Genomic DNA, 14,047 nt, shown 5'->3' on the forward strand with positions numbered 1-14,047 from the left:
TGAGTGAAGTATTTTTGGGGTTTACAGAGACCTTTTGGTAGGGCGAGTTTGTTCCATCAAATCACATTAGCGTGGAAGGATTCCACAGGTTGTTGTCTTTTGTGGAAACAAAAGCAGAACCTCTTTTCTAAAGCAACATATCTATCCTTAGACCCACATTTTGAAGTCAAGATACCTTTATGTTGGTTTAACTTAGCAGCCCCCCAAAACAAATGTCTCTCTGCAGTCAAAAAATTTAAAGAAAACACAATAATATACATAATCCAGACTTTCTGTGTATATTCCATTTTACGTGGCTTTTTAAATTTACTCCTTTAGTCTATGACTGTCTGTATTCTTTTATATTACTTTTACTGTCTCTTTAGAGACTTTGTTTTATTTTTTAAACCTATTTCTTTTTATTTATTACAATGGAAGTGAAAATCATTTTTTCAGTTGGCTTGCTCAAGTATTATATCTCAAACTATAGTGGAATGCTATAAGAAATAGTTTCCAGAGACAAGTACATGGGTGCTTTGAATTAAAATACACTATTTTAAAGATTTATTTTTATTTATAGATATGTATGTATATCCATGTAGGTGCATGACATATGTGTGCCAGTGCCCTTGGAGACCAGGAGAGGTATCAGATCCCCTGGAGCTGGAGTTAGAAGCAGTTAGTTGTGAGCTGATTGGGAACAGAACTCCAGTCCACTGGAATAGCAACAAGCAGTCTTCCTACTGTACCATCTCTTCAGCCTTTCTCTCTCTGTCTCTGTCTCTCTCTTTCTCTTTCTGTGTGTGTGTGTGTGTGTGTGTGTGTACGCGCACACACACATGCAGGTGATATGGAAGTCAGAGGGCAATTTTGCGGAGTCATCCTCCCCTACCACCTTTACGTGGGTTCGAGGATCTAATTCAGGTCATCAGACTTACACGGCAAGTGCTTTCACCCACTGAGCCATGTCGACAGACCCAAGACCTCTTAGTGATTTCCAGGCCAGTGAGGCACCCTGTGCCCAAACAAAACAAACCAAAAAATCCAACAACAAAAAAGTGGGCAGCTCCTAAGGAATGGCTCCTGAAATTGTCTTCCGGATTCCACACTGACTCCACACCTAATGTGCATGTGCTGCCCCTCCCCCTAGGCTCCCAAAAAAGGCTGACTGGAATTCTCAGGAATGACTTCGAGGTCACAGTGGAAAGGGCTGTGGTGTTGCTCAGTAGTACAATGCTTGCTGTTTTAAATCTTGAGCATTAGCAAGTTCTCAGGCCTCATATTGGAGCTGCAAAAACTTCTAACAGAGGTTCAGCCAGTTACAAATGCTCTCAAGGAGACCAAACAGAAAGAATGTGGTAGCAGGATCATCTGATTTAAATAGATTAATCAGGGAAAAGTTCTCTGACAAGTGTCATTTGAGCTGAGACCTGAATGACAAAAATGTACCAGCCATGTAAAGAGAAGAGAGACCCAGGAAGAACTCATACTAAATTTGACAGGGCTGATGAATGGGGGAAAGTGAACACAGGAGAACAAAAGAGGAAGGGGTCAGAAGGAATACTTAGGGCTTTATGATTTAGAGATGAAATCTTATTTTTTACTTTTATTTATGTATTTAATTTTTGGTTTTTTGAGACAGGGTGTCTCTGTAACTTTGGAGCCTGTCCTGGAACTAGTTCTTGTAGACCAGGTGGATGTGAGATTTTATTCTCAGACAGTTTGTATGATTTGGAGCAGAGGAGTGACTGGCTTGAATCTGATGAAAAGATTACTTTTGGTCTGAATTATGGCCATGTGGCAGAACACTTAATCTACCATGCATCCGTTGGGTCTAATCCCCAACATTGAAAAGAAAAGATGACATCTTTTGGTGAAGAATAGATTGTAGGAGAGTAATAGAAGCAAAGATACCAGTTAAGATACTGCCATGCTTGTCTGGACATAAAGTCATAGTGCTTGGGTTTGTGTGATACTGGCGAAGGAAAGAAGTAATTGGATTTTAGATTTTGGCTTTTAAAAGATTTTCTGGATTTGCTAATGAATTGGATGTATAAGGGAGTGGCAGGAAGATGATGAGGGAGAGGGAAATAATTGTAGATCAAGGGAAGAGCTTGTGGAAGAGGAAATAAGATTGTTTTTCTGGAATTTGTTAAATTTGAGATACCTACTGGATATTCAGAGGATGTTTAAGTTTAGCATGGAGGAGGGAAGATCAGGCCTGGGAGCCACTAGCATTAATACTAAATGCTACAGGTGTTTATAGAAAAGAAGAGGTATTCTAGAACTGAGCCCCAAGGCAATTACAGCATTGTAGTGAGAAGGGGGTGAGCAGGGTGGAAGACATAGGAGGAAAGCCAGAAATAATATGTTGTGGAATCCAAGAGGAAGGAGCATGTTAAATGTTCACTCTTAAATGATGCTGCAAGGGTGGATATAGTAAGAAGAGGATTGAACGTGTGGGATTTAGTAAGCCAACATTTATTGACACTGGTGACTTTGATTAAAGTTTCAGTTTCACATTGGCATCAGAAACTGATTATTAGAGCCAAAGAATGGATGGAAAGTGAAAAGGCAGTCTAGAAGTGAAGGTTTGGCAAGAGAGAAGAGGTGGGGATTAAAGATGGTGTGGGATTTCCCTCTGAATGCTGTGAATATGTTTTATTACCATTGGTTAATAAAGAAGCTGCTTCGGCCTATGGCAAGGCAGAATAGAACTGGGCAGGAAAACGAAAATAAATGCAAGGAAAAAGAAGGCCGAGTCAGGGAGACGCCATGTAGCTGCTGAAGGAGAAAGATGCTGGAACCTTATTGGTAGGCTACAGCCTCATGGCAACACACAGATGAACAGAAATGAGTTAATTTAAGATGTAAGAGTTAGCCAGGAATATGCCTAAGCTATTGGTCGAGAAGTGTTGTAATTACTATAGTTTCTGTGTGATTTTTCGGATCTGGGTGGCCAGGAGATGAATGTGCAGTCTCCCTTGGTCTGGGTGGCTAGGAAACCAACATGTAGTCTCTTTTACAGGATGATTATTTGCTTCTGTTTGTTTTAATTGGGAAATGTTATTTATGTGCTGATGAGAGAAATCTGATAGAAAAGAAAATTAATTGCTGATTCAGGAAAAAGGCATTGACTGCAGGGAAATTCTTGAGATGGTACTGGTGGGACAGAATGGAGGGAGTACCTTTTCTCTCCTAGAGGAAGGATGCAGTGATGTGTCATGACCCCATGTGTCTATATATGGCTCCTCCCTTCAGTCTTTCTTGTTTTTAAGCACTTATGTTTTTTCTTATAATTAAAAAAATACACTTTGATACAGAGTTCTCGGAAAAGGCTTCCTTTAGACCACCTTGACTCTGACCACTAGTTGCTTTTTTCTCTACTCCGTGTTATGACTTCTTCCAGACTGGATTCATATATAAGCCTTGGGTGATATATATAAAGATATTTAACATCAATTTAAACTTTTTGTGCCAACAGATGAAGCAAAAAATTTATTGCCATATATTGGACCTAACAAAATGAGAGATTGTTTCTGCACTATAAATTTGGACCAAGAAGAAGTTTATCGTACCCAGGTTGTTGAAAAGTCTTTAAGGTTGGTAAAAAATAAGAAATTACCATTCATTTGATATATATTCATGGGTTTATGTATTTTCCAGATTTTTATCAAGTTGACTTTCTTGAATTAAAACTAATATTTTTATTTAAAGATTTTCTTTTCTATTATGAATTTATTTTTAGAGTTACAGAATGTAAGCATTTGAAGGGGTCTTAAATGTTCAGTAAACTGGGCTTAAAAACTTTGGGCTCCTTAGCAGTAGGTCTGGCAAGTGGTCATGTGGCATCTGCTTAATAACGTTACAGTCACAGAATTTCGTGCTTCCTAAGCAGTCTACTTGGTCTTTGAACTGTTCTGACACAGAAAGTGCTTATGTTTAATTGGTTAATGATTATTAAAATGATATTCAGCCATGTACCAAGCACTTGCTCAGTTCTGGGTTCTGTTTACTCGTCTGTCTGTGAGAATGACATCAGTGTAGTGCTTGGTTTCATGTGGCTTTTCACTGCCTTACAAAGTTTTTTTTTCTTTTGAATTGTCCTAGCTCTATCTCTTAGATCTTCTGGGGAGCAAATTTAGTGTATCTTTGACATGACACTATTAAATGTTTGAAAATAACTATTGTTAATACTTTAGTCAGTTCTCTAGATTAAATTTTGCCTATTTATTTGAGTTTTCCTCAAAATGCATCATTTTATTTCTCCAAAGAATAAATTAGTTCTTAAAGTTCACACGAGTTGGAGCTAGAGAGGAGGCTTAGTTGGTGAAATGCTTGATGCACAGATGTGAGGACTGGTGTGCCGCCCCAGCACCCATGTGAGTAGCAGGTGCAGTAGCTACCACTTGTAGAACCGTGCTGAGGACATGGAGGTGGGATCCCAGGAACTCACTGGCCAGCCAGTATAGCCGAATTGTTCATCAAGAGACTTTATTTCAAAAACTAAATTGGAAAATGATTGAGAAAGATACCTGATGTCAATCTCTGACCTACACACACCCCTACCCCTGCATATACACAAGAACAAACAGCCAAATACACACACACACACACACACACACACACACACACACACACACACACACACACACTTCATACATGTTAACTTACTAGTATATTATCAGGGAATTAGCCTTTGGTAGATTTTTTTTTCATCTTTGAAAGTATCTCAACAAATTCTTAATTTGCCTCCTCTGCCTTGGTGCAGTGTTTGTAATTCTGATTTAGAATTGTGCTAAAGTCACTTGTCATGGCACATGCTTTCAATCCCAGCACTTGGAAGGCAGAGGCAGGCAGATCTTCATTGACTGTGAGACCTGCCAGGTCTACATAGAAAGTTCCAGGCCAATCAGGGCTACATAGTGAGAGCCTGTCTCTTGTCTCAAAACAAACAACAAAAATCAAAAATCCCACCACCACCAAACTGCTAAAAGGATAGTTTTCAGAGACAAAGCAGTTGTGGATTCTGGGGTTGAAACAAGCGTGGTTGGTGAATGAAACTGTTGTCATAATGTATTTCATTCCATTGGATTTCTGGAATATGTTTTACTACTGCTTTACCCCCTCTCCTTAACTTACCTGTCTTTTCCTCTGAAGTTTGCCTGTGTCTCCTTTTCTGTTTTTTTCTTTCTCTTTTCTTTTCTCCATCTTCCCTTTCTTCTCTCTTTTTTCCTCTGCCCAGGTTGGCCTTGAACTCTTACTCCTCATACTTCAGCCTCTGAAATGTCTGTGTTATAGGCATATCCCTCTGCATGCCTTTTTATGTGTTTTTGTTCTTGTGATTTTGAACTCTTCATAAGGAAAGTATTAGATAAAATTAAAGTAGGCCAATATAGAGGCTTAGTCAGTCAGTAAAGGTGTCTGTCAGCTGTCAAGTGTGACATTTTGAGTTCAGTACCTGTAGTCGGAGTTTTTCTGTGTCTCAGATGTTGCTCCCAAATATCCATGCAGAGATTTACTGTTAATTATAAATGCTTGGCTGATAGCTTAGGCTTATTACTAACTAGTTCTTACAACTTAAACTAACCCATTATTTCTATTAATATATGCTGTTCCGAGACCGTGGCTTTTACATGTTCTACATACCTGCTTTCTTTCCTTCTGGCTGATGACTTCTCTCATTCTGTCTTTCTTCCCAGCATTCTCTCTGCCCCGCAAATCCTGCCTAACTATCAGCCAATCAGCTTTTTATTAGCAATGAGAGCAATACATATTTACAGTGTACAAAGATTGTTCCATAGCAAGTACCCAGAGCCCACATGCTGAAAGAGAGAACCAACTCCCACTGGTTGGTTGTTCTCTGACCTCAAAATTGTTCCACCCTCAGAAGAGAGTAAAGAGTAGCCCCAAAAGATTGGGAGTAATACATTTCAAAGATTTTGTCATTAGTCATATGCCCATATTGATTTAGAATTTTGAGTTTTTCACATTTGTGCATATAAATTTATACATGTTTTTTATTTACACTTATGAATGATGGAATAGTGTCACTAAAAGGCTGAATAATTTGTCACGTAATGAAGAAAGTTTAAAGAACAGCTGGGATTTGAGACTTGAAATCATTTCAGTTTCAGTCTGTTACAATTTTATATCATAAAGTAATCAGTGATAAAATTAAATAGTAGTTGTCCATAAGTTGAGTACTTGTAGTTTGTAATATGTGACCCTATATATCAAAATTACCAGAATTAGCTTGTATTTTTTAATCCTTAACCTTTCTGAATTTTTGTGTAATGGAAAATGATGAGATCAATTTCCTTTATTTCTTTGTCCACCTTTAAAAAGCAAGAAATAAGTTTGAAAGATAATTTAAAGTTAGCAATGTAAGTACTGTAGGCACTTCAGAGTATAGCTAGTTAGATTATTCTTGGATTCTGGGTGCTTTCTAATTTTTACTTCTAGAATGGGGCAAAACAATATTAAAAATCTTTCCTCTTCTTGATTTTATTATAATCTCAATACTTATATAAGTTGTGATCCAGCTGAAAGTAACTACATAGTAGGTCTTTCTAACTTTTTCTCCCTCTGAATTGTTTCTTTTTGCTCTTTATTTTTAGTTTTTAATACTTTTAATTATAAATCAGAAAGTACTGTAGAATTCCCAAAAGAATTATGTAAGATATTTGCTTTTAAAGATCTCTAAATCAAATCAAAACCCTTAATAATGAAGAAATTTAAAATATTAGTAGACTCAGATATTTCATGAAAGATGATATAGAAATGCCTTGGAGACACATGAAAAGAGATTGCGCACCATTAATCATCAAGAAGATTGAGCGCCACTAGTTACCAAGAAAACACACTATTTTCATCACTCTTAGGATTTAACCAGTAATGTAATGATAGAACTTTCACCAGTTGACTCACAGTGTGGCGGAGTAATTGCAGAGGGTACAAGGGAAGTTTCTGGGAGATAGGTTTTATTTTTAATTCAATCTTTGAAAATTCTGTGTAGTTAGACTTTCTTTTGGGATCACCAGCCCCAAATAATGACAGAATGACTTCTTATTAATTATAAGCTCGGCCTTTAGTTTAGGCTTATTCCCAACTAGCTCTTATAAATTAAATTAACCCACTTCTGTTAATCTACATTCTGCCATTTGACTTTTTACTTCTTCTCCATTCTGTATGTCCGACACCCTTCATGTCTCCCTGGCGTCTCTCTCACATGCCTAGATTCATTCTTCTCTGCCTGGAAGTCCTGCTAACCTCTCCTGCTTAGCTATTGGCCATTCAACTTTTTATTAAACCAGTCAGGTGCCTTAGACAGGCAAGGAAAAACTGTGACACATCTTTGCACAGTTTGCTCAAATATCCCACAACAATTCTATATGTGGTTGTGTTATCTCTTAAATCATACCCCTTGTACATCTTCTGAACTCCTTCTGACAAGTTCTCCTATTTTCATATTTTTTTTTGTTTTGTTTTGTTTTTCGAGACAGGGTTTCTCTGTGGCTTTGGAGCCTGTCCTGGAACTAGCTCTTGTAGACCAGGCTGGTCTCGAACTCCCAGAGATCCGCCTGCCTCTGCCTCCCGAGTGCTGGGATTAAAGGCGTGCGCCACCACCGCCCGGCTTATTTTCATATATTTTTGTGTATGTGTATGACCCATTGAGTTTAATTTAATTTGTTTAATTAGCATGGGTAGAACATTATTTACTGGAGCATGGGCAACTAATCAATGACTACACCACTGAAGAAATGATTTTCCCTTTTCCAGTAGCCATTAACTGCCCGTGGAACCTCCCAGGCCTCTTCCCCAGCAATGATGAGTCAGTCTACAAAGTGCTGCCTTAAAAACATTGAGAACTTCATTTTATATACTTCGCCACCTATGTAAAAAGCCAAACACAGTGATGTAATCCCAAGACTGAGGGTGTGGAGACAAGAGGATCCCTGGGACTTGCTGGCCAGTCACTATAGCCAAATCAGTAAGCTACAGTTCAGCTAGAAACCCTATATCAAAAAATAAGGTAGAGACAGATGGAAGAAGATGCTCGACTTTAACTGCTGATCTATATACTCATGTACACGTACACACAAAGTATGTGGGAAGGTAGCTCACTCAGTAAAGTGTGTGTTGTGCAAGCTTGAGGACCTGAGTTTGGATCCTGAGCATCCTTATAAAAAGCTGTTTGCCATGGCATGAAAATGAGCTGGGCCTGAAGGAACAGGAAGATCCAGCCTCAGTGAAAGACTCTGTCTTAAAACATAAGGTGGAGACAGATTGAGGAAGACACTCACACCTGCAAACATGTGCACACATATACACACACACAGAAAGAAATACTATCACTGGGCTAAGATTATAGCTCAGTGGTAGAGTACTTGCTTAGCATATGCAAAGCCCCAGGTTCAAGGCCCTGGACTCCCCCACCCCCATAAAACTAGTTGTTTGTGTAAGTTACTAGGGTGATAACAGTGTTCTATATTTTGATTGAGATGGAAGCTGCGCAGGATTGTAAATTTATCCAAAGCCACCAACCTCCATAGATCAGATTTGAATATATAATATACAAATAATTTGGGAAAGATGCTGAAAATATTTAATGTTCAGTATTTGTAATACATTTAAAAATATTTTATATAGCATTATCCATTTTAGGTGTTATGTATTATTATGACCAAAACAACTTTATGTAGTTACATTTTTCTAAGATAATGTGAATGACTTTGCTCTTGGCTCTCTTTTAGGTCTAACTGGTTCTTCTGTCCACAGGACCTTCTGGAAAGCTATATGTTTAGAATTCTTTTGGCACCTGGGGTCTTTTCACTTCAGCTTGATTTGTATGCAATTTGTCTAAAACAGTAATGAGAGTAATTTTGGGGTTTTTGAAGTTCTTTTCTAAAGAATTTTAGTTTATAATTTCATTGATGTTTATTGAAAGTGACATTTGAGTGTGATTTTATTTAACAGTACCATTTTAATAGTAGTAGTAATGGATTATTTAATAGTAATAGATGTATGTTATTTGGCATAGTAAGGTCTCTCTTTTCTCTCTAGACCATATTTCAGTGAAGAATTTTACTTTGAGATTCCAAGAACTTTCCAGTATTTGTCGTTTTATGTTTATGATAAGAATGTTTTACAACGAGATCTTCGTATAGGTAGGTACAATTCACATATATGTTTCTTTTTTCTTCAAGACAGGGTTTCTCGGTGTAGCTCTGGTTGTCCTGGAACTCACTCTGTAGGCTAGCATCGAACTTACAGAGATTCTCCTGACTCTGTCTCTTGAGTATTGGGATTATCAAGATAAAATATTTGTAAAATGTGGGTGCTTAGAATGAAACCCAAGTCCTCTGGAGTATTAGTCATTGCTCTTGACTGCTAACCACTTCTTCAGCCTCTTACCCCTGTTCATCCTCCTTTAAGATCATATCACTGTATTTCCCAGACTGGTTTTGAACTGGTGGGATCAAAGGGTCATTCTACCCCATTCTCTTTAGTAGCTGGTATTACAACATGCACCATTAGATCTGATCTGTCACATTTGTATTTGTAGATGTATATATACCTGCACTTTTTCTCATCACTAGAACAAAATAGCTGTCAGAAACAACTTGAGGGAGGAAGGATGTGCTTTGATTTAAAGTTGTGAAAGATTTCATCATGCAGAGAAAGACACAGCAGTGGGGGTGACCCAATCTTTGTCACTGGGAGCATAAAGTGGCCCGTTTCATCCTGGTATTTGACTAGGGGGCAGGGAGAATGGGACAAGAACTAGGGTTCAGATGCCTGCCCCAGTTACCTATTTGTCAGTAAGGCACTAAACCTCCCCAGACAACATTACCTGAGGACCAACGTTAAAATACATGAGCTGTGGGGAAAGATTCCAGATTTGAACGGTAACAATTTGTTAGCTTTTGTCACTTTCACTAGTGAGTACTTGTTCTTTCCCATAGTTTTAAATTCTTATCTGCCTCAGAGCTTCTTGAAAGTCAGCAGATGTTGACTGAGGTTTCTGTCCCACTCAGTCCCACAGTCATTAAGTCTTAAAGAAATACAGAGGTCTACATTAATTATAAACTGATTGACCTAGTAGCTCATGCTTCTTATTAATTAATTCTTTCTTACATCTTAAATTAGCCCATTATTCCTGTCTATGTTAACCATGTGGCATGGTACGTTTTTCGGCAAGGCAGTTGTATCTTGCTTGCTCTGTGTGTGGGTGACAACTGGAGACTGACTTTCCTCTCCCAGAATTCTCCTCATTGCTCCGTTTCTACTTCCTGCCTGGTCGCCCCACCTATACTTCCTGCCTAGCTACTGGCCAATCAGCGTTTATTTAAAATACAAGAGACAGGGTACAGACCATTGTCCCACAGCATCCCCCCTTTTTTAAAATAAGAACTCTGAATCAAATCTTTTAGATTTTCTACTAACCATTATCCATAACAAAACTTTTAACCAACATTCTAAACAAAGACAATTTTTTTAGGAACGTGGGCGTAGTTTTCCAGGATACTTCATGCTGATTGGGGGTACTTATAATCTTATGGGGACCAAGAGAAAATTTAGAATTACGACCTGCTCTGGATTGAACAAAAGTACCTGGGAGCAAATGAGGTGGGATTCAGGTATAAAGAGTCCCCAGTGAACAACTGATAAGGCGTTATCAGAAGGTAGTTAAAGGGATAGGAGAGCTTAATATCTATCACATAATATGAGATCTTTCCGTGTCAGAGAGGTAAAGTAAGGATTGGAAAGAAGCTGTTGGTTATTAGCAGCATTCGAGAGTAACTGATAACTAACTGCATGCTGCCAGGGTGCTATGTTTTCATTGCCCTTTACATACCGTGTAGTCCTCATGTAGTATTTCTTGACAAGGCCTTTATTATTTATTTCATATAAATAATAGTGGTTTACCAAAGTTGCCTTTGCTGTTTGCTATATTTTTTTTAATTTATTTTAAAGTAAAAATCACCAGGCATGGAAGTTCACATTTGTACCAAGAGATTGAGGCAGGAGGATTGCTTTGAGTTTGAGGATATCTTGGGTTACAGAGTAAAACTTCCATCTAGAAAAAAGAAAACCAGACAAATTTTTTTTTTGATTTTTCGAGACAGGTTTCTCTGTAGCTTTTTTGATTTCTGTCCTGGAACTAGCTCTTGTAGACCAGGCTGGCCTCGAACTCACAGAGATCCGCCTGCCTCTGCCTCCCGAGTGCTGGGATTAAAGGCGTGCGCCACCATCGCCCGGCGACAAATATTTCTTTAAAAAAGCAATTAGTAGCCAGGCAGTGGTGGCTCATGCCTTTAATCCCCATCACTCGGGAGACAAAGGCATATCTGAGTTCAGGCCAGCCTGGTCTATAGAGCAAATTACAGTACAGCCAAGGCTACACAGAAACAAAAACAAAAATGGGGGGGGGGGAAGGATGAGAAGAAGATAATTTGCTTCTGAAATGTTGTACTTATGGGGCTGATTGCCTTTTGGGAAGTCACGTGTATCAGGTGTATTTCCTGTGATCTGAAAGATGTAATAGAAGAGATAAATTTCTGTGTAGCTTTTAGGCACATGTTTTGTTAAATAGGTTTAAGTTGAGGCAACATGGTACATGAATCACTGTAACAGTACCAGTGTGATTTTTATTATGAGGACATGAATTGCTCAAAGCAATAAAGTTCCAAATAAAAACTTAAAACTCTCCCTTTTACAGTACTTGCTGTGTATGTATGTGTATATCTGCATAATTGCAAAGTACGCGTAAAGCTTTAAAATTATGGAAGTGATAGAATAGAGGCTCTACAGAGGTTATTCTTGACAGAAGGGTTCTCTCATGCATGCTTATTCTTATTCGTTCATGTATAGTTTGTCTCCGTCTGTAGTAGGAAGGCCACTTTTTGTTCCTGGCTGCTCAGCCCTAAAATAACAACACAGAAACTGTATTAATTAAACCACTGCTTGGCCTATTAGCTCTAGCTTCTTATTGGCTAATCCTTATATCTTAACCCATTTCTATTAGTCTGTGTATCGCCATGTGGCTATGGCTTACCAGCAAGGTTCGGCTTACTGACAAAGTTCGGCGTCTGTCTCCGGCAGGGCTATATGACTTCTCTGCCTCTGCCTTCTTTCTCCCAGCTTAGTTTTTCCCACCTAGCCCTGCTCTACCCTATCAGGCCCAAAACAGCTTCTTTATTAACCTATGGTTTTCATAGCATACAGATGGGAATCCCACATCACTCCCCCTCCTTTGCTGGCTTGAGATCACAATTCTGCATCTGCCTCCTAATTGCCAAGGTTTTAAGCATGTGCTAACACATCTGGCCTAGTAAAATCTCTTAAAACTATGTGCTAGAGCTGGGAGTATAGCTTAGTAGCAAAGTGCTTTTATAGTATGCCTGAGATCCTAATAACAAGAAAAACTAAAAAAGTAACTATATAAATTTAAGATGTTAAAAGTTGCATGCTAGATATTCTCTATACCTTTTCCTGGGTAGATGATAGCAAAGACATTCCCTAACAAAAATCTGTAAAAGATAAGAACTTCAGCTGTAGGGTGTATGCATGCATGTACATGTATATGTATATATATAGTTTTTCTATGTGTGTTTTTAAAGTACCAAGCTATTATTTATTTCCTTAAAATTTATTTCTGATGCAGAATCCGTGATAATAGGAATTACAGTAGTTATGATTATCTCACATTCATCCCATACTAAACTGAATGCTTTATTATTTTCTATCCTTAGCCATTTCAGATATATTGATTTGTTAAGAATTTTGTACAATCCGTAGAGTAAACATTTCAAGAAATTTATATCATTTGACCCTCAATCTAAATTCCATAGCAGTATGAGGAATGTTTGCTTCTTTTAATGCCTATTTCTATACTTAGATATCAGTGTGCACATTCAGTACTAAAGTGATTTCAGTTTTACCTTCATATCTCATCTTAAAATTCACAAAAAAACCCTGAAGTACATTTTTCTAGTGTCATTTTGTACAATTTTAGCTTATAACACAAAGATTTTTATTTTTATATTAGATTTCACTCTAAATATTTTTAAAACATAGATTTAAAGTTTTATGTACTTTTAAGTTTTCTGTGTTAAATTGATGAATTTTCAGTAGGTCTCCTTTGAGTAGTAGTATTATAACAGTTGCCATTCTATTAAAAATCTAATTGTATATCTTAATTTTTTCTTTAAATTATATACATCTTTAGTTTGAGTTTAAGTTATAAATATGGAGCTAGGGGGCTGGAGAGATGGCTCAGTGGTTAAGAGCACTGACTGCTCTTCCAGAGGACCCGGGTTCAATTTCCAGCACCCACATGGCGGCTCATACCTGTCAGAAGATCCAGTTCCAGGGGATCTGACACTTTCTCACCAATGCACATAAAATAAAGTTAAATAAACCATAAAAATATTTAAAAAAATAAATATGGAGATAAGTTTATAAAACTAATATGTTAAAAAGTTAGGTAACAACTTTATTAAGGTGTAAGTCACATACTGTAAAATTTCTTCTCTTAAAGTGTGTATTTATAGGGGGCTGGAGAGATGGCTCAGCAGTTAAAAACACTGGTTGCTCGTCTAGAGCGCCCAGGTTCAATTCCCAGCACCCACATGGCAACTTACAACTTTAACTCCAGTTGTAGGGGATCTGACACCCTCACATAGATATATGTGTAATTAAAACACAAATGCACATAAATTAAAAATAAATTGATAAATTAAAAAGTGTGCATTATATTTAAATCTTATTTTTAATGACTCAGAAAATCATTTTATATATCATACATATATCAATATATATACAAATGAGAAAGAACAAAACATGGTAAAACAAATGATAAGATTTTGGAAGTTCTGGGTGAAAAAAAATAGAAGTTTTTGTACTGTTCTTGACAACTTTTTTCCAAATTTGAAAATCTTTTTTTTTTGGGGGGGTGGGGGCAAAGTCTCTCTATATAGCCCTGACTGTCCTGGAACTCATTATGTAGACCAGGCTGGCCTTTAACTCAGAGTGATCCCCCTGCCTCTGCTTCCTGACTGCT

The 14,047-nt window shown here is 37.7% G+C and overlaps 1 protein-coding gene across 1 annotated transcript in view; it reads left to right on the plus strand.

The window, feature by feature from the left end:
- Rasa2 (RAS p21 protein activator 2) overlaps nucleotides 1–14,047 on the plus strand; it is a 99,571-nt gene that overhangs the window by 16,166 nt on the left and 69,358 nt on the right. The window contains exons 2-3 of the mRNA XM_075964939.1: nucleotides 3,464–3,581; nucleotides 9,046–9,149. Of these exons, the coding sequence (XP_075821054.1) occupies nucleotides 3,464–3,581; nucleotides 9,046–9,149 (222 nt within the window). The remainder of the gene's footprint in view (nucleotides 1–3,463; nucleotides 3,582–9,045; nucleotides 9,150–14,047) is intronic.

This window comes from Microtus pennsylvanicus, chromosome 3 (genome assembly GCF_037038515.1).
Source record: "Microtus pennsylvanicus isolate mMicPen1 chromosome 3, mMicPen1.hap1, whole genome shotgun sequence".
NCBI lineage: Eukaryota > Metazoa > Chordata > Mammalia > Rodentia > Cricetidae > Microtus > Microtus pennsylvanicus.